The following is a 23,906-nucleotide window of genomic DNA, read 5'->3' as shown; positions in this document are numbered from 1 at the left end:
TCCCTTGGACAGAAAACAATCCCCTCTAACCCAGGCCTAGCCTAGCCCAGGCCACAGGGTTGAAATGGCCAGCTAAACCAGCCAAGGGATATTTCCTGTAGTTTATGTTGGCACCCAGTCTGTTAAGGGAGATCAGTTTGCTTCTTTAAAAAAAAAAAGTGCTATTATTTTGTTCTTGGATCAGTCCTTTACAAGGAAAAGAAGAACAAAGGAACACCCTCCTGTTTTCATTGCTGTTCTCCTCTGCCAGGTCTAGCCATTGGAGATGTTCCAGACAAGCAGCCAATTGGCATCGTTCTCACTGTGCTGGGAGTGGTGGTCTTGGATTTCTGCGCTGATGCAACGGAGGGGCCGATCCGGGCCTATCTGCTGGATGTGGTGGACAGCGAAGAGCAGGACATGGCGCTCAATATCCACGCCTTCTCAGCTGGTATGCCGTTCTTTTTGTTCCTTTTCTTTATAAAACTTTATTTCAGTTTAGCATCCCACATTATCCCACGGGTGCAGGAGAACATTCTTACATTTCTTCAAAGCTTTCCTTTTAAGGTTGTTTTCTGACCTCCCAAGGTGATCACATCAAACCATGATTAAGGAAACTGAACTGTGGTTGTGCTTGTTAGCGTTTTTGATTAGCCAGCAAATGAGAATAGGAAACTCTGGCTTGAAGGAACTTTGCAAACCATGGTTTGGCATGATATCTGAATTGACAGCCAGTAGTTGGGGTGCAGAGTGGTAAGTGGCGGTAACGCAGCCGAAGCTCTGCTCACGGCTGGAGTTCGATTCCAAGGGAAGGGGGAAGTCGAATCTCCGGTAAAAGGGGTCGAGGTCCACTCAGCCTTCCATCCATCCGTGGTCGGTAAAATGAGTACCCGGCATACGCTGGGGGGTAAAGAAAGGCTGGGGAAGGAACTGGCAATCCCACCCCATATATACTGTCTGCCTAGTAAACGTCACAAGACGTCACCCTAAGAGTCAGAAACGACTTGCACTACAAGTGCGGGGACACCTTTACCTTTACCTTTAGTTGTGGTGTTCTTCTGCTGTATGTAAAGGCTGCAGTGCTGAGCAGACAGGAAGAAGGATGCTCCTAAACCCTGGTTTGACTGTACGTTTGGGTGATTTGAGTTCTAAACCATAGTGAATCAGAAACCATGGCTTGGTGTCATATATGAAATAAATGCTTTTGGCAGCCATCTCCATTGATTTGTCAGCAGCTATCATAAAAGCAAGATACTTTAAAAGCAAGCTGTAATTCTCAGCAGAGCTCAAACAGTTAACTACATTAAATTTCTGGAGCTTCTAGTGCAAGGTGGAGAACGTATATACCTCCAAATGGTGTTGGCTTCCAACTCCCATCATCCCTCATCATTGGCCATGCTGGCAGAGGTTGATGGAAGTTGTAGTCTGCCAACATCTGGAGGGCCACGGGTTCCCCAGTCCTGTTCTCGTAGCTTTGGTAACCCAGGATATTTTTTTTGCAAGTTTGTTTATTTATGAAATGCCTCATGAAATAAATTCTCCGGTGTCAGTGGCTGCTCTAACACTACTTAGTGGGCAGAGGAGCAGGAATTCTTGGAAACGAGGCAAGGGAGGAATGGACTCAGCACACTAGATTAACCGTGCAGATCCAAGAGAGTTTGCCACTCATCTGTCCCCAGGCCCAGCCTCTTGTAACATGGCTCTTAGTAGAGGGTTGTAGGTTTTATTCCGGTGCAATCCAGCAAATTCTTGAGAATTCCCTTTCTCAAGAGCTCTCAGCCTGGAAGGCAGATGTGATGCTCTGCAGTGCCCTACAAGGAGTTCACAGGAGCCATTGCGACGAGAACTTTGCTCTTTCAGCAGCTGCTTCTTTCAAAATGGATGCCTTGCAAGCTAGTGCTTTGCCCCAATAACATAACTGAGCCCCCACAAACATGCAGTCAATTAAAGGGGCAAGGTTTAAATTTTTCTTTGCGGAATACCCCTTGGGACAAGTTTGCCTGACAGAGGGGAGGGCCGACAGGAGATAGAGGGTCAGATGAGGAACTGGGAAGGCTCAGCTGCAAAGCTCGGTGTGTGACCTTAGGCCAGCCGCTCTGTCCGCTTACCTGCCTAGGGTGAAATGGGTGAAGGAAGGCCATGCGTGCTGCTTTGAGGAGAGGCAGGGTGAAAAACATAATAAAGTCTTTTCATTCCTCATTGTTGACGTTAGTTGTCACTTGGGCTCTGTGTATGCTGTGATTCCATGGCAGCTCAACAGGAAGAGCCCACCAAGTGGCACTGGGCAGGGCCCACCTACCCCACCCACCCCTGGTGATGGTGTTCTGTTTACAGACTTGGGGACAAGGGGAGTAGGGGGTGAGGATACGCTGATGCAAACAGGAGGACCCTCTGCCTGTCCCACCCACTCTTTTGTGTCGCCGCCAGAAAGGAGGGTCTGTAATCTCACCCCTTTCAATTGTCCCTGGCCTTTTCACAAAGCAACAGTACCTGGGCATTGTTTTTCAAACAACTGGCCTGTGGAGAGCCCAAATTGCACATCTTTCCAAGAATGCCCAAAGAACTATTTCTGCTATTCTTAGATTTTTCTTTTCGAAAAGGCGTTCCCATATTCCCTGTCATCAAAGTTTTCCAGGGCAAGGTGTTGGACCAGTTACTCTATGGTTCTCAGATATGCATTTATAAAGATTTTTGCTCCCTGGAGGCCATACAGTCCAAGTTTCATTTTTGGTGCCCCACGTGGCATTCCCAAAGCCTTACTCAGATTGGAATCTGGGCTGGTTTCTTCTGAAGCACGAGCATGGCTAAACACATTCAGCTTTTGGCTCAAGCTAAATTTTGGACCTCAAGGACTAGCCCCTCTGATTTTTACAGACAATCTGACCTCTGGTTGGGCAAGTATGGTTGAGAAAAAGTTACATCTTTATGGATTTTCTCCTTCAGCTCTGGTTCAGCTGGGACCGTAAAGGCCAAAGAAATGATTAAGAACCAGATTTGGGATGTTGCCTTACAAGAAGACAGAGCCCAGGCCTCACACTACCCGTTTCCGGTGAATTACAATAAGAATTTTGCACCTCTATCTTTATGACCTAGAGATTCCTAAGTATCGTAGAGCCTTTACACTAGCTTGTTTTAATTCTTTACCGTCAGCCTTGTTGGAGGGGAGATACTTCCGTATTCCTTATTCCCACTGCATCTGCCCATGTCAATGGCGTGAGGTTGAATCAGTCACTCATGTCCTGTTACACTGTACATATCATAAGGACATTCGTTCCTTTTATATTGCTCCAATTTTAAAAAATGTAGCAGGTACATCTGACACATTTTTAAAGTGGCAAAAATTTGTGTCTTAGCATGTACTATAAGGAAACAGATGGTTAATGCATCTTAACTTTAGTATACTAGGTTTTGTTTTATTTATTCTTGTTTAAGTCTGTTTATATATAAGGTATACAATTCAATCTGTTTATTTGTTTATATGTAATTCTTCTGCCTTTCTGCCTTTCAATATTTGTATTTGTATGGCTGGTCATTGACCGTAAACAATAAAGTACAATAAAGCAACAGCGGCAGGGGCGTGACGTTTGGCCTCCTCTTCTTCCTTTAGGTCTCGGAGGAGCCATTGGCTACATGCTGGGGGGCTTAGACTGGATGCAGACTTTCTTCGGGGCCCTCTTCATATCCCAAGAGCAAGTCCTCTTCTTCTTTGCCGCCATTATTTTCTCCATCTCTGTTGTGCTGCACCTTTGCAGCATTGAAGAAGAGCAATACAACCCTCAGCAGGATAGGATCGATGACGAAGCCGACACCCTTTCAAGCGTCAAGCTGAGCGGCAGCCTCCCGCCTCTGAGTCGGCTGAATGTCATCAGCGAGGAAGACCCTTATCGGACCTCCTTGTTCCGGGACGAGGTCCAGTCCGAGCAAGACCTCAACATGGAGTTCCTCGATGTGGACATTGTGCGAAGCAAGAGCGACTCTGTCCTGCACATGCCTGACGCCACCCTAGAAATGGAGCCTGAGCTGCTTTTCCTGCACGACATTGAGCCTTCCATTTTTCACGACTCTTCTTACCCAAACACCCCTCACAGCACCAGCCAGGAACTCATGAAGTCCAAATTCAACCGCCTGTCTGCTTTCCTCAGGGAAAACGAGAAAGAGGAGGATATGTTACTTGATAATCACTTGAATGAAGCCAAAGTCCCCAACAGCAATGGCTCCCTACCAAAAGATCTCCTGAATGGACATGCTAGGATTGGCATGAAGCAGTCGAGCACCTCGAATTCCATGCGCAGGCGGAGGCACATGTTCTACCGCCAGCCCTCCCACACCTTCTCCTACTACGGCAAGATCGGCTCCCACCGCTACCGCTTCCGGCGGGCCAACGCCATCGTCTTGATCAAGTCCTCCCGGAGCATGAACGATATCTACGACATGCAGAAGAGGCAGCGGCAGAGGTGCCGCCACAGGAACCAGAGCGGCACGACCAACTCCAGCGGAGACACGGAGAGCGAAGAGGGGGAGACGGAAACGACAGTCAGGCTCCTGTGGCTGTCCATGCTGAAGATGCCGAAGGAACTCCTGCGGCTGTGCCTCTGCCACCTCTTAACCTGGTTTTCCATCATTGCTGAAGCTGTCTTCTATACCGACTTCATGGGGCAGGTCATTTTTGACGGCGACCCAAAGGTGAGTGCAAAAGCCCGCATCACCGCTACCTTTTGTCGTTGTTATTTGCCTCCAAGTCGACTACGACTTATGGCAACCCTATGAATCAGCAACCTCCAAGAGCGTCTGTCATGAACTGTTCAGATCTTGTAAGTTCAGGTCTGTGGCTTCCTTTATGGAATCAATCCATCTCTTCTTTGGTCTTCCTCTTTTTCTACTCCCTTCTCTTTTCCCCAGCATTATTGTCTTTTCTAGTGAATCAGGTCTTCTCATGATGTGTCCAAAGTATGATAACCTCAGTTTCATCATTTTGGCTTCTAGTGACAGTTCTGGTTTAATTTGTTTCTAACACCCAATTATTTGTCTTTTTCGCAGTCCATGGTATCCATAAAGCTCTCCTCCAACACCATATTTCAAATGAGTTGATTTTTCTCTTATCTGCTTTTTTCACTGTCCAACTTTCAAACAACTATTCAGATAAAAACAGAAAAGTCAGGGGAGCACTGGAGGTTCTGACCTAGAGGCCCCACTGAGTTTCACTGTGATTTTGTCTCTCCTTGGTCCCTGCATTGTGCTTTGTGTGCTTGTGGTACGTAGATGCAAAGAGCTGCAGATATGAGGGGCAAATGGAAGTCATTTGCTTATGAGCAGATATGCTTGTGTACCACTTCAAGCAGCAAGTCCATTCGCTTGCGTAAGACAGCAAACGTGCTCCTACCCGCAAGAAAACGTAAAGGGGGGGGACAATGTTAATCACTCTGTCTGCCCAGGTGTCTTCAGGATGTTGAGTGAAAGTTATTAGCGTGTATGCCATCTTGAGCACCTTGGAGAAAAAGTGGGATATAAATGCGATAAGGATAATAATACCTGGGATGAGGTTACCAGCATTATCCTTGGGTATAACCCTGGGGGAAACAGCTGGCACAGTTCCCCCTCTCTGTCCCTAGAAAGCTCTTTTCCATTTTTAATCTGGTGCTGCAGTGTGTTAGGGCCAGTGTGGACACACCTTTTCCTCTGGGATACAGGATGCTGGGTGGGGTTGAACCTGAATCCCAGTGGCATCCTTGCCTTATTGGGAATGCAGTGCCATATTTCAGGTCAGGAGAGACTCTAGCTGTATCAGGCTAGGTGGGCTGCTGATCCAGAACAGGAGAAACGAGGCAAGTTTTGCTGCTCATTCATTTAGAGTGCTTGGCCTGGATCTTATATCTAAGCCACCTCGAGCTGCTGGACCATCTCCTAAGCAAGCCTCTCTTCGTTCTCTTAGTTGAGGCACACTGTGACCTCCTTTTTGTTAGTTAACCGGTATGAGTTTTTGATCTCATGCCGTCCAACCCTTTAATTCTTTTGCATTACTCCTGGTTTCTCTCATATTACCAGGAGTGGCTAGTGGGAAGGGTCAGCACCGTACACCTGGTCTCCCAGCAGAGGCACCGCTGCTGCTTACCAGGGGAGGGGAGGGGCGGTGCAACATAGCAGCGGGGAGGTCAGGGCTGTGCTCCACCATCACGTCTGCCTAGCACCAGCCACCTCACCCCTCTCCTTCCCAGTAAATAGCAGCAACACGGCTGCGAGGTGCACAGCGCCACCCTTGCCCACCGGCCAGCCGCTCCTATATGTTACCTTTGTTCTGCTGCTCCAGTACCCCTTTCCGGGTCAACACCCCATTTCCAAAGCTGCACGTTTTGTGTATGTCGATGCCTCCTAGAAAGATGAAATTGTCCGAAGGTATGGAGGTAGCCTTAAAGAGATTAACATATTCCTGAGAAATCAATCTGCAAAGCAGTTTGCTAAAATGGAAATGGACGGCCTTCAAGTCGATGACGACTTATGGGCGACCCTATGAACGGGGCTTTCATGGTAAGCGGTATTCAGAGGGGGTTTACCATTGCCTTCCTCTGAGGCTGAGAGGCAGTCACTGGCCCAAGGTCACCCAGTGAGCTTCGTGGCTGTGTGGGGATTCGAACCCTGGTCTCCCAGGTCATAGTCCAACACTCTAACCACTATACCGCACTGGCTTGCTAAAGCCCAGTAGAAATGCACACATTCAGGCAGACACGTGCAAGCAGAGCCCACTTTGGGGTGTGTGTCATAGAATCATAGAATAGTAGAGTTGGAAGGGGCCTATAAGGCCATCCAGTCCAACCCCCTGCGCAATGCAGGAATCCAAATCAAAGCATACCCAACAGGTGGCTGTCCCGCTGCCTCTTGAACGCCTTCAGTGTTAGAGAGCCCACCACATCCTTAGGTAATTGGTTCCACTGTCATGCCACTCTAACAGTTAGGAAATTCTGCCTGATGTTTAGCTGAAATCTGGTTTCCTGTAACTTGAGCCAGTTATTCCATGTCCTACATTCTGTGACGATCAAGAAGAGATCCTGGCCCTCCTCTGTGTGGCAACCTTTCATGTACTTGAAGAGTGCTATCCTATCTCCCCTCAGTCTTCTCTTCTCAAGGCTAAACATGCCCAGTTCTTTCAGTCTCTCCTCATGTCATTTCTTCTCAATATATATTTAGTATCCCTCTGCAGATTAACGCAGCCCAGGTAGCACTGCTGCGAAGAAACTGCCGGAGTCGTGTCAGAGTTTAGATTTGTTTCGTAGTTACTTGCCTGGTTTCTTGTGATACGTGGAATGTTACCTCTGGGCAACCAGGCAGGGGAGGGCTGCAGAAGTTTGGTTCTTTGTGACCTAAAATCGTATTTGCTTTTTTTTGGTTTTACCCTTTTATTGTTATGAGCTGCTTTGAGAACCTTTCTTTTAAATGCAGATAAAAATAATCCAGACAAAATAAATAAAAGATAATCATAGGCATATACAACTAGGCAGGCTGGTAGGAAAACATCACTTCTGTGCTTGTGTTTGCAAGGTTCCTGGAGTTAATGTGGCGTTTGCTGAAATCTCCATTGTCTTCCTGCAGGCCCCTTCAAATTCTACCGAACTGCACGCCTACAATGCAGGGGTTCAGATGGGCTGTTGGGGACTGGTCATCTATGCTGCTACCGCTGCTGTGTGTTCAGGTAAGAGGCTCTGTGCCAACAGCTGAAAGGCCGCATCCCAGATCAGAGAACCAGTGCGCAGCTGACACAGAGCACAATAGGAGAGTGGAGGAAAGGGAGGTTAGCCATCAACACAGCACTACGATAAAGGCTGGAGTCTCTTTGGGAAGGGCCGTAGGTCAGAGGCCAAGCATCTACCTTGCATGCAGAATGGCCAGGTTCAATCCCCAATGGCATCTCCAGCTAGAACCGGGTAACCCGGGAAGCCACTGCCAGTTGGTGTAGACGGTATTGAACTCGATGGACCAATGGGTCTGACTCAGCGTAGGGTGGCTTCCTACGCTCCTGTCCAGGACGCTAGAGTTGAGACCCAGCCGCTATTCCTGTGGCACCTTCTGATGACCACCAGCCAACTTTAGGCAGGCGCACAGTGTGTTGAAACTTGGGTGGGCATCAGCCGCCAAGCTATTTTGTCACATTAGAAGATGCTCCCTTTCTGAAAGGTTTTCAAAATCCTGAATGATTATTGTTTTAACTATATTGAGCATATTTAATACAGTAATGAACTACGGAAACATCAGGTACCACCTTACAAAATTATAGTCTTATCATAATATTTTTATGACACAAACACAATCATAAGCCTTATGATCTTACAAGCCCAGGGGTCTCCACATGACACTGGCGCTGTGGCGGGCTTTCTCTAACGGTAACCTCTGCTAACCCTTTTGCAGCCTTGCTACAGAAATACTTGGACAACTATGACCTCAGCATCAGAGTGATCTACATCCTGGGCACGCTGGGCTTCTCCATTGGCACAGCCGTGATGGCCATGTTTCCCAACGTGTACGTTGCCATGATAATGATCAGCACCATGGGAATTGTCTCCATGAGTATATCCTACTGCCCTTACGCACTCTTGGGGCAGTACCACGACATCAAGCAGGTATGTGGCAATTCACCAGGTGAGCACCTTCCCCCTGTTGTGTTGGAGAGTATGAGTTAGGCAAGAGCCGTAAGAACACGAGTCAAAGCATTGATCCACCTAGCCCAGTTGCTGTCTCCTTCAGCCTTCCCCAACCAGACCTTTTGGACTACACCCCATCAGCCCCAGCCAGCCCAGCCTTCTAGACTGTGTAGTCCAGTTTCCTGTGGAAAGGCTGTAGGAGGAAAGGCCGTAGCTCATTGGAAGAGCATCTGCTTTCCGTGCTGAAGGTCCCAGGTTCAATCCCCGGCATCCCCAGGTAGGGCTGGGAAAGATCATAGAATAGTAGAGTTGGAAGGGGCCTATAAGGCCATCAAGTCCAGCCCCTTGCCTGAAACCCTGGAGAGCTGCTGTCAGTCAGTCAGTGTAGACCAGGGGTTCCCACAGTGTGGTCCGTGGGCCACCAGTAGTCTGCAAGCCTTGTTCAGGTGATCTGAACAAATACATGTCTGTATTAAATATTCATACTGTATTTTTATTGCTTCTCTTACTGTGTTATAATTTGAATCCCGTGGAACGCAGATTGTAATACGATAAAATACACATAATAAAAGAAGCAATGTAATACAGTTAAAAGTCATGCCACTTTTAGCGCAGGACATTACAAATTCTCCAACAGGTGGAAAAATCACCAGGTGGGCTGCCAAGTCCATCAGCAATTTTCAAGTGGTCAGTGGAGGGGGGAAAACAAGAGTTATACCCAGATCATTCAGAGCTTCTCCTTGAAGAAGGTTCCCTAAACAGCTTGGGAATGTATGAACATATGAAGCTTCCTCACTCTGGCTCTGATAGCTAGCCTAGTGCTGTGGCTCTCCAAGAGAGCCTCTGTCAGCCTTGCTGTCTTATGATAGCTGGCAATCTCAGGGATTGACCCTTGACCTTTTGGCATGCCAGAGCACACGCTTCACCACTCACCTGCAGTCCCACCCCTTGTTGCATTGCTGAAGGTGCTGCACAGTTTACTCCTGCTTCTGTTTGTTCAGCATCGGTGAAGTCAGGGGCAGCCAACGTGGTGCCCTCCAGATGCCATTGGACTGCAACGCCCGTCATCTCTGACCGCTGGCCGAACTGGCTGGGGCTGATGGGATTAGGAGTCTAACAAAATCTGGAAGGCACCATGTTGGCTACCCTGCTCAAAGACTACAGTAAGAAAGATTTTCCTAAGGTTCTACAGACCTCTGCCCGGCATCCTATCTTGTCATTGCTAAATAACAGTAAAGCTGCCTTCCCCACCTGACACTTTCCAGACGTTTTGCACTGCAACTCCCATCCGGTGTGGTGCCGGATTGGGGAAGGCAGCAATAAAGGTTGCACTAGCAAGTTCTGCCCCATTGTTGTCACCCCTGCTCTCTCTCCCCCTCCATACTGCACTGCCTGCCTGACCCTCCACTTGTAGCAACACAGGCTGCAATTCCTAGTTTACGGCCCTGAGCATCTGCCAACCAGCCCTGTCTGCTGCCCTGTGCCATGCATTTACTAATGTAAAAGTGTGGCCCCCAGGATGTGGGTCAAAAAGACCAAGTGGCTCAAATATTGCCATATGGCATGCTCTGCTACCTGCTCCAGTCTTTGGGGGGCGGGTCCCCACCCTATCGGTGCCCATCGGTTGATGCATCTCCGTTGTCTGTTTCAGTATATTCACCACAGCCCTGGAAACTCCAAGCGAGGTTTTGGTATAGACTGCGCCATTTTGTCCTGCCAAGTCTATATCTCCCAGATCCTGGTGGCCTCTGCGCTAGGAGGAGTGGTGGATGCCGTGGGCACAGTCCGGGTCATACCAATGGTAGCCTCAGTGGGCTCTTTCTTGGGCTTCCTGACGGCCACTTTCTTGGTGATGTACCCAGATGTGGGCGAGAGTCCAAAGGAAGAACAGAAAGAGCTGGCCCCTCCTGAGGCAGCTGAAAGGGATGATGTGAACGGGGAGAAACCAACCGTGATAAAACTCTCTCGAAAAGAAGTCACCGCATCAGGAGTGGAAAATGAATCAACTGTATGAACAAATCATCATTTGCACACATTCCAAGCCATTCAGGTGCATGAATTGGAACATTCTTAAAAGCAAAACCTGAACTTTCAAAAGACATCCTTGCTGTTTGACTTGCAGCAATGGATTCAATGGTTCTTTCATGCAAAAATGTAGACAAAATTTCATAGTCCTAGGATAGCCTTGAATAGGTAGCTTTGATGCTGATTGCTTTCTCTACAATCCAGAAAATTTCCTTTCTTAGAGGTATTTTTAATGAAGAGAAATGCACTTGGGTTTCCAAGGTGACTTTTATCAATGGGCAAGAAAACTTTCTTCTTGCTTATGTGTTTTGTTTTTTAAACTGTCATGGTGGTTTTTCAAAATTCTCAAATTACCCATTTGGACAACTTATTATTTTTTTGCTATTTTAGACTGCAATTGAAAACAAAAGCAAACGAGATTTCCTGATTGTAACTTTGTTTTGGTCTGACTCCTTCAGATCTTGCAAGTTTAGTAGGATGATGTATTTTAGAATTGATGCAATATTAAGCTGACAGCTGCAGCTCTGTGCTTTACGCTCCCCCTCCCCTCCCCTTTGGACCACAGTCTGGATTCCATTATTTTCAGTGCAATTACTACTAAGTATTTTTTCTTCCCAAACTTCTTTTGAGCATGTTACGGCAGTTACTGTGAGAATTGCTGTTGCTTTATTTTTATTTTTATTATTTTAATTCAAGCTGTTTGGAGCATCCGTCCCTGGTGGCCGGAGACTGCCAGGGTCCCTGGAGCACAGTCGGTTTGCTATAGAGATAGGGATGCTTTGATGGTTGAGAAGGACTTTTGGAAGGCCTCAGGTGGCATGTGGAGTTTTAAAGCGCACCAGTGGAACATGCTGTGACCCATTTTGACGGGGAGCTGGTCAAAATTTGAATATTTTTTGTTTCCTCCTTTCGGCGGCGTTTGAAAGCCAATCATCTCCTTTGTGACCAGAGCTGCTTTGGGAATGGAGATCCCTCCCCCATTGTCGGTTTCTTCAAATGGGTTGTGAGGGTTCCCTTTGTTTAGAAGGGGCTGTTGATTGCACTTTTCCTGATCTTCTGGGCTGGAAATTGTGATAGCGGAGTTTTAAAAGGTAGTCTCGCTGCGACGAGCAAAAACCAAAGGCCTACCTCTGATACTGCAGCCTAGAAAGAGAGTGCGTGTGTGTGTGGCTGTGTTTTTTAAAAATAAAAAAAATAAAATGTATCTTGAAACAGCTTTGGACCTTTAAAAACATCCAACATTTTAAAAATGCTGTAACTTTTTCCTAGGTCTAGGAGTTGTCTGCTGGAGCATTACTGAGCTGTTTCCCCAGTTCCTTTTGGCCCCAGGCTCCTTACCCTTCCCATCCCGCTCTTTGACTTCATTCTGGTTTCAGGACAAGAGCAGTGGTACACAAAGGATGCCGCTGCTTGAATGTGTCACTTGACCTTTTCAGGAAGATCATGGGTAAGCCAGACATTGATACCACACCAGGTCAATGCTAGGTATTGACAGCCTGTTAGAGGATGTCATTAGGAGTAGGCAGCTTTGTAGGAGGCCTGTCCTTGAACGTTCTCTTCGGCCTGCAGGCAGTACAGGTCAGAGAGGCTGCAGCTGGTTTGCAGGCTGAGCGCAGCGAATCCGGGCTGCTTTTGTGATAGTTCTGCTGCCTCAAACTTGCCTATTTAAGATGCATGTCTCGAACCATGCTGTAAGTATAGTAATTTGAAAGCAAATATCTATCTGTCTGCCTCTCTATATGTACACATATATTTCAGAATGAAAAGCAGTTTTTAACAAATTACTTGAATTGTCAATGTATGTATGTTTGACATAGCTAAAGTGGTAATTGTCTTGCCGGCATCTTTGGATAGTTTGATGGCATCTTCTGTTCGTTCTTTAGCTGTGTCTTTCAATCCCGTCAATTTACATTTTTTTACCTCCATCAGGGGTGAATAGGCTCTTTATTAGACCAGAAGGAATTCATACATGCTCATTTTATATAGTTTCACAGAACTATTTTTTAAATGTCTGAGAAAAGACTCAGGTCCCCTGCCCCTTAAAAAAAAAAAAACAGTATCTAGAGAACATTTCATTTAAAACTTCTTTCCAGAGGACAGTATAATACTACTGAAGCAACCTAGTTATGGACTAGATCGTTCAGGAGCCTTTCACTAAGAGTTTAGCCTTTAACACCTCCATTATGAGTGGATGTTGTCTGCCACACATGAATGCAAGGCAGCTTTTCTTTTGAAAACTTGCTCAGTGACATTTATTTTAAGCATAAATTGTACTTTGTTCTGAGAGGATCCTGCTTTGTTGCTCTTGAAGGCTTGTAAAGATAGGAAGTTGACACTTCTGCTTTTATCCTGCCTTGTACTTTTAGAAGCAGCGCAGTGGCAAGATGGTTGTTGGGAAATTGAACTATTTGTTTTAAGCACCTAGTCGCTCTTTCAGTGGAATCTTCTCTTAATGCAGTTTGAATTTCAGCCAAGCTGCCTTGTCTCTTCCTTGAAGGCTATTTTTCCCTTGACTCGCTGTCTCTGCTAGGAACTGTTCAGGGTTAGGAAGGCAAGTATTGATTTCACTTTGTTACAAAAATGAAAGCTTCCTTTTCAGCGGGCTCAAATCTTTTTAATTTTAGAAGAGAGTCAACATCAGAGGCTCCTGGCCAGTCCTTGGATCCTACAGACTCCTGCTTTCTGACCAGCTCTGGTTGCTGGGTCACCATTTTAACTTTACTGATGGTTCTGCCAAAATCTGAAATGCCGTTACGCATTGTAAACATGGCACAAGAAGAAAAGTGGCAGGTCTTGGCAACTCTCTGATCTTTTGTACCCTTAGTTTAGGGGAACATTGCCAAACAAGAGATCTAGCTGTGGGTCAAATTCTGGAGGGGAGGGGCCTTGTAGCAGGGTCTAAAGCTTCCTCATTGATTTGCCCTGTTACCATTTCTGTCCTAGAATTCTCAATAGAATTTCCCTTCCTGCCCCCTGGAATTAACACCTTAGGTATTCTGGACGATGGCTTCCAAAACATACTCCTGCCTGTGGAGAGACGCAAGTAACTTAGTCTGAGTATTGTCATCAACTGGGCTTAACTGCAGAGCCAAAGTTGAAAGAGGAAGCTTCATTTCTGTCTAGGAGCCAGTTGTGTATGTTTTGCTTTTTGTAGATGTGTTAATGGCTTGATCCCATGTCCTTAAATCCCAATACGAGATCTACTTCTTTCCCGTTTGGTATCTTCAGATGCAGATATTCAAACTAAGCTAAACAGAACTTAATTGGAAAGTGAGAAGGCAGAATGATTACTAAGTATGCTTCTTACATAAACTGTGAAAACCATTTAGACATGCCACAGGCAAGTACACAACCAGTCTAAGGGCACATTTACCATTCAGGCTGCAACAGCTTGGTTTTTATGGCTTCCAGCCCAACATACCTTGGAACTGTAATTCTGGATTTGGCTTGGGGTCTTTAACAGAATTCTCCACCATTTCTCAAGTTCTATAGAGAAAGCAGCAGCAGTTAAATTGTTTTCATCTGACTCACACATATACTTCTGTTGCATTAGTCTGCCTCTTTCAGAACATATTGTGACTGGCTTTAAACATTTTCTTTTCCTCTTCAACGTTGATACATCCCATCTTCACATTTGGAGTTCAACTAAATCTTTGTGGTCATGCTAGAATTCTTCTACAGCTTCCATCAGGTATCTGTAGTAAGGGCACCATCTCTTGGGTTTTATAGGGTTTGAAAGGTTTAAATGCAATCTTTTAAGGAATTATAGAACTTGATTTCCACTCACAATGTGCAACCAGACTTAAGACCAGTTTGTACAATTTTCGTGACTTAGAGACAGCATCAACCTTCTTCAAAATGAGTTCTTATTTGCACATTGGGATTTTGACCCAGTCATTTTGATACTCTGATCTTTCACCTACCTATTCTGTCAACCAGATATTTTTTCAACCAAGACATGTGGACAATTGATCCTCCTCCATTTTTAAGAGATGAGGCTATAGGGAGTAGGGAAAAATACCCCACACTAAGATTGGAAGACTGGAACTCATTTGATCCTAATGAGGATAATTCCTCATTTCCAGCTCCTATGGCGAAACCTCCAGGATTTTTAGGAGGACAAGTCCTAGCCAAGATGTGGGAGTAATATCAGTTGCTCTGCACTCTGATTTTGAATTCCTTCTGCTGAAGCCTGTTTGATAGGTCTGTGGCAGTGAGTTGCAACTTCAGGCCTGCAGTCCAGAACTGAGCTGTATGGTGAGAGCAGTGAATACCTTGTCTTGATTTTAGCTGCATGGAGTTGTAACCTTAAAAGGCAGGTTAGTGCCACTTGCACTCAGTTCTGTGGTCTTTAGAAGAGGCTTTTAATACCCTTTTAAGGCACTCGTTTGTGCCACAGAAGAGGAGAACATAGTTGTTAGGCCACAAAGCCGAGGCTGATGGATCCCTCCACTGTGAAGCACTTTGTGATAACTTAAACCCAGCCGAGTGTTTTTCCTTTGCAGCTAACTTAGTGGTTTGGCATCTTCTGGTTTTGCTTTTTCATCATAAATCTTTTTCTTTATTTAAAAAGAAAGGGATTGGACCTAGCCTGCCCACCCCTCATTCCGCTGCCACTGCTGCTGTCCTTATACATTGGAACGTGACATTCACTAGTTTTCTCCCATCTACTAACAAGATGCAATCAGCTGCCACTTAGATCCATTAGTTGCTTCGTATACAAGCCAAAATCTTGCATGACCCCCACCCGGCCCGGCCCGAACACATGTAGCAACTTCAGTACCTGAAGTGTCTTTTTTGGGAAATGTGATTTGGTTTTTATTCATTTGCAGCTATCCTTGATTTCTGTTGATAGGCCAAAAAAAGTAACAGACACCAAAATGTTGCACAGAAATGGAAAACGATAACCATGTTGGGAAGAGCAGAAGAAGGAAAGATTCCAAAATTCTTCTGTGTGTCTTCTCCTAGCTATGGATTCTTAAGCTTGCAAGTTTAGTCCTATAAAGTGGTGATTTCTGCAAGAAAACACCAAGCTACCTGATTTTTAAGACTGCATTGGGGAGAAAAAGTCATTTGCAAAACAAAAAGGAAGATATTAACTACCCAGAGTTCTGCGGTTCATGTTGTCCCCATAATAAAAAATATTTTCTTTGAGGAAGGGCCTCAGAGATTAGTACATGAATTCTAGGAGCATAGACAAAGTTCTTATTTGAGCAGCTTCGTTACAGCAGTTAAATTTAGATGAGCAATGGTTTGGCTTTAATTCTAGAGTTAAATGACTCTTAGATCTTAGAGGAGATGAATTCTTTCTTTCAACAACTTGTATGCCCAAAGGTAGCATTTTTTCCAGCTATGGAGATAGTTCCTGGGTGTGCAAAACGTTTCATGCAAATTTGCAACACACATGCAAGGTGTGTAGAGTTACTTAGGTCTCTGCACATTTTGTGGAGCAGACTCATCTTTGAGCAAGCTGTGTGAACAGGACACATTTGCAAATCCACTTCGCAGGAGCCAAGGCTAAATTCACTGCCTGACTCCAGTGTCTTTTCACAGTTGCCTAAAATGAAGAATTCCACCCACTGCAACTCCTCTCATTATGCACGGTTAGGGAATAGGGAAATGGTGCTGGAATTCCTTCTAAACTTCTCAAGTTTTGTAAGCACTTAAGGAATCCTCCTATAGCTACAAAAATGTTACCTGATAGGTCTTGCCAAGGACCATTCCCTGCTAATGTGTCTGAGAACTGGGTGTCCATACCATCATACTTTCTGATCAACTCAGGGGCCATAGTAGGGGTTATGCATTTTCCAGGTAACTGCCAGTAAAGTAATTTCATGTGATAGGGTGCCCAAATGATAAAGTTCGGGGGGAGGGGGAATCAGGATCCCACTGTAAATTGGGTCACGAAACAAATTGCATTGATGAAATTTCAAAATGTCTAGCTTTTTCTGAAAATTAGAAACCGCATCAAGACATCTCGGCCCCGCCTAGCTTGGCCATCGCCTGTGTTATTGTTCACTTTGAAATAGGATTTTTAATTCAAGAGAAGCATAATATTCTACTGGGTAATATGATTTGACCAGCCAAATTGTTCCAAATTAAGTATTTTGCTGCTGTTATATCATTGTTTAATGTGTACTGCAACATGGACCTGAAACCTTGGTAGCCAAATGACCAGGTGAATACTAAAAAAAATGCCTCCCTTAGTGAAAAGCTGCATATAGGCATCTCATAATGAAAAAAGTATAAGTAAATATATATATTTAGTTCCATTGTGAACTGGCCATATGACAACTTCTTTTTTATCAACTTATTAAGTTGGGGCACTATACTAGCTCTTGCTGAGTTTAGCAATGTTTATAAGCGTGTGTTAAACACATAATGTTTCAAGTTTAATGAGGGAAAGGGGATAACAAGAAACGTGACCGATGAATGTGTCTGAATGGATTAGATGGCAGAATGTTCTGGGAATTTGATTTCAACAGAGAGCTCTCTTTTCTGGTTTTTAAGGTAAAGACTTGTTGCATGAGAAACAGTTTAACTGTTCTGCACTTTTCGTCTCTGTAATTTTTTTTCCATTTATGGATAGAAATGGCTGAATGTAGAGTTAAAAAGAAAAACAACCACTATTTCACATTTACATGTGTTCAGTCCATTGTTCTACAGTTCAATCTTAATAAACATTTCAATATGAGCCAGTGGATCTTGGTTTTTGTGTTTGTGGGAATGGGAAAGATAGTCCTGCTCTTGCATATATCTAAATAATTTGGTGCACATAAACGACACGGTCAAACTTTTCTAGTCCAGTAACCCCCCAAAATCTGTCTGCTGTTGTTTCCATTCATACATTCTGCCTTCTGACATAATGACCCCTCAAGTCCTGGGGCCTGGTGTAGAGACGTAAAATTTCTGGAAATTTTGAAGCCATGGAAAAAAACAGGTTTTTTCTGGGGGTTTTCAGGGGAGAAAATGGAAATGTTTGGAAAAATTGAAAAAATGCAATATTAGCACTTTTTACAGATTGAAAGTCACTTTGTTACTTCAGAAACAACAAATGTAATTATGTACACGTTGGTTTGGCATAAAATTATCACATTTGGTATATATTAAGAGTACATTTTATTTGAACAATTATTACAATTATTCAGTCGGGTCCTGCTTGCGGGCTTCCCCCAGGCACCTGGTTGGCCACTGTGAGAACAGGATGCTGGACTAGATGGGCCACTAGCCTGATCCAGCAGGCTCTTCTTATGTTCTTACAAATTAAATTTGCTTTTTAAAATTTTTACTTTTGTTTTGGTAACAAATGGATCGACAAGATCCTGAACTGTAAGGAGCCTCTTTCGTTTTGCTAGTTTATGAGGAGCAGGCAAAAAAATTTTTTTTAAAAAACCAGAAGAAACCATTAACATTAATAACAAAGAAAATTATTTATGTCTCTGCTAGTCCTGCAGTGTCAAGCAGACATAAAGCATCCATTCCCATAAAAAGAACTGAGGAAAAGGAGGGGACCAAGATTCAATGAAACATTTTATTCATTATGCTAAAATAAAACATTCCACAATCCATTTTGTCTTCATTTGTTTTCAATTTTTCCATTTTTTTTTGTGGGGGGGAACAAGGCTTCATGGGGAAAAGGGAAAAAAACCTTTTTTCCCCGAATTTTCCCAGTTTTTTTCTGGGCCTTCATATTTCTAGTCTGGTGTGAAATGTTTCACCGCCAATATACAAAATACCACTTGCCCTAAGACCAGAGAAATACTGTCTCTCCCCCCTCTCTTCCATTGCCCCCAATTAGAATAGTTTCAGTCGTTTAAAGAGGAAGAAGATTGCATGAGCAGGAAATTATTCATGGTGTCGGGCAAGGGTGGGAGGGAAAGGTGATTGCAGACATACAAGACCCTTGAAAAAGAATGGACTGTTTGTTTGTATTTCCATCCCCCCCCTCCATCTAATTTCAAAGGCATCCTAAATTGATAAGGAAATGGCTTTCCCAGTCTTTGAAGCTGTAGATGGAAGAGGACAACTAGTCAGGCCCAAAGCCTGCTGGTAAGGAGCAGAAAATCTGCTTGCAGGGTACAATCAATCAATCAATTAAAGTTATATCCTGCCTTTCCTCCCAAAAGGAGTTATAATAAACACTAAAAATTTCTTAAAAACAAAACATCTTAAAAAACAATTCCAACACAGATGCAGACTGGGTTAAAGGTCTCTGCTCAAAAGGCTTGTTGAAAGGAGGTCTTCAGTAGGCGCTGAAAAGATAACAGAGATGATGCCTGTCTTAATATTTAAGGAGAGGGGATTCCACAGGGTCAGTGCCATAGCACTAAATTTCCAATTCCTATGTAGCATGAAATGGACCTGATTAGATGGTATCTGCCAGGAGGCCTTCGCCTGCAGAGCATAGAGGCTGTGTCTGTGTATGACAGCACCCCAATAACTCTTTTCTGTCATCCCTCTCACCAGCCACACTCTTGGTCATTTTTATTTTTATTTTATTTTTGTATGCCAGATGAGCAGTTTGAATGTTTAAGAATACATAATACATAATAAAAGCAATGAGGTCTGTGCCGTAAACATCCCAAAACACCATAGGACCTCAACTCACAGAGCAAGAACCACCAGATTTTGACCTATCACAGCAAATGCTGTTGGTATCATCTGTGTTTACAAACAGCATGATCCTGTACATGACTACAGTACTTAAAAGTAACTGAGTTCATTGAGACTGACTCCCAGGGAAGTGTGATACGGTTGCAGCCTAAAGGTCTCCGAAACTACTTTTATTGGTTTGCTGCAGCAGGGTTTTTTTCTCTCTCATTTTGGAAGCCCCTGGCATATTTTGTTTTAAAGGTTTACACCCTGCCTTTCAGTGAAATGATATCCAAGGCTGCTTACAACCCATTCAACCGCTATCCTGGCCCACGCCAGAGGCCTTCCCCTCACTTCTGCAATCCAGGGCAAGAGATGGGTAGAGCAAGTTTCTAGCAGTTGCATTCATCTTGACTTCTGGGGTACATTTGGACCCAAGGTGCACTTTTCAATGTGTAATTTACACATAAGTAGACCTACAGGGGTGTCCTAGGACATTGCCACAAATTTTAACCCGTACGGTGTCCCCAAATTTCAGCCAGTTACTCCTTACAGTTTTCTTTCAGGGGTCTAAAAATACCCTAGAAGCCCTAGGGGGCAAATTTTTGCCTTTCTTTGTTTAATTTACACATGAGTAGACCTGCCAGGTTGTCCTCCTAAGACATTGTCACAAACTGTCACTTGTACACCATCCCCAAATTTGAGCCAGTTACCACTTACTGTTTTCCTTCTGGAAACAAAAGCCACAGGGGTCCAAAGATACCCCAGAAATTGTGTTGTTCATTCAGTGAGAATGAAGATGGAGCCAACAAGTGTTTTTTGCTCATGGCCCCTTGGTATTGTCACACACACTTGTGTAAAAATTGTCTCACTGGGGGACAAAGTTACCCCATCTTTCCATTGGAAATCTTACTGGGGAACAAATATGCCCCTAAGATGGCCAGTGTTTTGGTTTTTTTTGCCATTCTGGATGATACCATTTAACAAGAGTTGTTTGTTGACAGACCTCTAGTGTGAGCTGGTGCCCTCCAGATGTTTTGGGCTGATGAGAGTTAGGGACCCCCGTTCGCACCCACTTCCCCTCACTCCCAGTCCACCCAGTAAATGAGGCCATAGCAGCCCAAGAGACTGACTCAGTCCTGCCCGGCAGAGCTCACTGCGACATCAGAGTTGAGTCAGCCATGCATCATTTAAACTTAACGGTTATGTGATGCTCTGCACAATGCTCCCCTCAGCAGCTGAGTGGCCAGTTTACCTTTTCTCAGTATGAATGGCGTTTATCTCATGTTTCCTCCAAGGAGCTCAAGGTGGTGCACTTGGTGCTGCTCCCTCTCCAGTTGTCAGGGAGACTAAGGCTATTCAGAGAGGAGAAGGCTAGCAGTAGCTACTAGCCACAATGGCTATGTTCTCTCTCTGCTCTCGGAGGCAGCACTCCAGTTGTTGGGAATCTCGGCAAGGAGACTGCCGTTCTCTGCCTGTGGGCTTCCTGTGGGCATCTGGCAGAGAACAGAGCACTGGACTAGATGGGCCCATAGGCCTGATCCAGCAGGATTCTTACGCTTAGCTCTTGTTTGAGGATTTGGCTGGGATCCCATCCTCCTTGAGGCTTCCCCACACTGTTACAGGTTGGGGTGATGGTAAGAATACTTAACTGAGGCAAATACAGCATTGACTAATGGCAACAGAGGGGTGTGGTGGGAGGCAGTCACAGAAATTAAACGTCCTGTCCTCTTTCTCTGTGTGGATATATCCTCTTCTCAGCTGATGGCACTGGTGTTGAGTAGGAATAAACAAACCCCTTATGGATAAAACAACCTAATACCATCGCAGTCTGAAAATAAAGGTCACAACAGCCGTATACCAGTCACGGCCTCCCTGGAAAGGTGGGCTGCTGGGCATTCCAGCTGCTTGTGATACTGAGCTCACTGATGGTCCACGCGTAGGGTGCATGCTTCACCTCTAGTGACAGCCCTCATTGAGCTGCTGAGAATGGCAAGCTGCACTCAGATTTACTTTTATGCGGCTCCTACAAAAGAACAGAAAGCCACCTTGGGGAGCATATTGGCCAAACGTGTGTGCTTTGTGTACTCCAGAAATTCTGGCACTCTTTCTTAAAAAGGAATGGCCATACCCTTGCAGAAGCAAACACCACTTTCTCAATCTGCGCCATCTATCCTTTTGCACCACTAAACAATGGCTCTAGTTTGCCTAATTTTTAGAGGGCGGGGGAGCAACCAAGAGGAGTAAAGTAGAGGAAGGCGTTACCGACTTTCCAGCCCTGCTTCAATTCATTTAGCATTAGCCTAATAGGAAGTAAAGAAGGGGATGGTTCAGCTGCCAAATTTCTTCATTTCAGGGTGAACACCATGCAAGAGCCAAGCCAGGAAGGCAACCCTCGGGCAGGGAGCAGTTATAGCCATGTAACATTAAACAGCTAAGAATGCTTATTCCGATTTCTCCATGGCCTTCTTAGGGAGCAGCAGGGGTGTAGGTGTCCAGGCTCTCATGGGAGTCTTAGACCCCTTACTTGTTTTGGACCAGGGTCCCAGCAGGGTCCCTATTTCTCCAGCATCCTACAAGCCAAGAAGCATGAAAGGGGAGTGTATTAGCCAGTGAGAAGAGTCTTCTAACATGCTTCCTCGTCCTTTTCTGCTGATTGGAGTGAAAGCAGCCACTGAGAAGACTCTTCTCAGTAGCTAACATGTTCCTCTTTCATGCTGATTGTCTCCTAGGGACATCTCCAAGGATTTTTCTCAACCCAGCAGCAGAAAAGGGAGGAGGGGTGTGCTGTGACTATAATTAAGAGACCCTGCACTTCTCAATTTGCGATTACGCTACTGGGGAGCAAACAACTACACTGCCACTTCCTACATTCAACAGAGGAAATAGGCAAGGGAGGCATTGGCTCAGCCTCTTGAGGGGGCCTGCAGCAAGCTGGAGAGAATGCCTCCTATTCTCAGGAGGAATTGCCCTAGTGTGAAGGTCCAGGTCCAGGCACAGGGACTTCCCCCACTGTCCTGCCATGGCTCTTCCTCTACATAGCAGAGGGTTATTTTGTAAACCAACAGCACCCCCTGCTGTTGGGTAAAAACCCCAAAGCATTTGAGGAACGTCTTAATTCAAAGGAGGCACAGCTGGCAGAAGGGCTGGGACTGAACCTCCAAGTGTTTGGCTGCTGCTGCATCCCACCCCACAGGTACTTAAGCCTGCAGCTTGGCTGGAGGTGTGAGCTAAAGGGCAAGAGCTCAGCACGGAGCCGTTGGGGAAGTCAGTAACCAGCTTGAAAGATGGGTCACTCCTGATGTGAGGCTACTCAGAGAGAGGAACAGCTGCATGCCAGCAACATGAAGAGGCCTAAAAGACCCAGGAATCCTGACCAAGCTTATGAACTGGAACTGCCAAATACCAAACAGATTAAACTGGTCCAGTACTTCCTTACTCCTGATCATTGTGGATAGGCAGATTTTTCCATCCCAGTGGCAAATTTTGATAGCGAGAGACCAACTTTTCTCAGCAAATTAAGCACTTTATTTTGTCTTCATGTGTTGGGTCAAGTAATATGTCCAGCACATATTTGGACCCTCCCATTACCAGCAAAAAACTCCGTCTGCTTTTAATTTTAATATAGTTTCGATTTATTTACTGTATGTATTGTTTCTATTGTTCATTTCTTTTGTAATATGTACTGATGTTGTTCACTGTTTTGGGGGCCTTGTGGCCAAAAGGCAGTATATAAATAAACTATACTACTACTGCTACTACTACTTATAGTTACTAGACTTCATAATTACATCTTGTTCATGGACAAGACTCAAATATTTCTCTCCTGCCCAAGCCAAAAGCTATGCAATGGGGGCTAAGAGGTGTGCATTTCAATATGGTGCCACTGCCACAGACTACCTTCACCAGTTAGGCCCACCAAAGTTCAGCAGTTTTTAATCTTAGAAAAATTAGGGGAAACCTGTTCCATCAACCTTTTGGACAACGTTAATATTGCTGTCATTTAATTGTCTCTGTCAGAGGCCTCGAGGGGCTACTGCACACATATCCCCAGTTGGATGACAAACCATTACAGGTGGCTCCCGACAGTTGCAAGTTTGCTGGATTCAAGAGCACCTTGTGAAAGAAATGTTATTTTTAAATACTAATATAAAAGCCTTGCCCAGTTACACATGGCACAGCACAGAGCAGAGAAATTGTTCAAAAAGGAGAAAGGAATCAGTACCAACTTCTCGGTTAAATCTGCCATACCCACTGAGACAAGAAACCTCCTAGCAGGGCTAATGTGTGAAGAGATGCTACTCTGGGATCCCTTGTTCCTCAGCCACAAGTGCCAAGATGGAGGGAAAGATGGGAGAACCAGCCAGTGCCTCCCAGGGACTATTCGTCACTTGCTGCACTAGCCAGTCCAGGAGGCTGCCAGGGCACTTATGGGTTTGCAACTGCATTAACTTTTGCCCCACTGCAAACTGTCAGGGAAATTTGCTCCTCTTGAGAAGTAGAGCTGGCAGTGCAATATGTAAGTCACAGTTTCCACACCTACACGAATATAGATGTGCTATGGTACTTAAAGTTAGAATCCAGTCCTGCTCAGGCTGACATGTCTATTCCAAGATGTTACATTCAGTATTGATTTTTAAGCCCACTAAAAAACAAAAAGTTAGTTTCAGCTACTCCCAAACA

General features: G+C 45.0%; 1 protein-coding gene across 3 annotated transcripts in view; it reads left to right on the top strand.

Moving 5' to 3' along the window:
* The window catches only part of SLC45A4 (solute carrier family 45 member 4), a 110,884-nt gene extending 93,559 nt beyond the window's left edge, over positions 1–17,325 (top strand). For all 3 annotated transcript variants that reach the window (XM_061607052.1, XM_061607050.1, XM_061607051.1), the window contains 5 exons: positions 251–430; positions 3,587–4,662; positions 7,561–7,660; positions 8,374–8,585; positions 10,258–17,325. In XM_061607052.1, the coding sequence (XP_061463036.1) occupies positions 251–430; positions 3,587–4,662; positions 7,561–7,660; positions 8,374–8,585; positions 10,258–10,620 (1,931 nt within the window). In that variant the 3' untranslated portion in view covers positions 10,621–17,325. The remainder of the gene's footprint in view (positions 1–250; positions 431–3,586; positions 4,663–7,560; positions 7,661–8,373; positions 8,586–10,257) is intronic.
* Positions 17,326–23,906: the final 6,581 nt, after the last annotated feature.

Source organism: Rhineura floridana, chromosome 1 (assembly GCF_030035675.1).
Source record: "Rhineura floridana isolate rRhiFlo1 chromosome 1, rRhiFlo1.hap2, whole genome shotgun sequence".
In the NCBI taxonomy this organism is placed as follows: Eukaryota; Metazoa; Chordata; class Lepidosauria; order Squamata; family Rhineuridae; genus Rhineura; species Rhineura floridana.
This window is presented reverse-complemented; position numbering and strand designations above follow the sequence as displayed.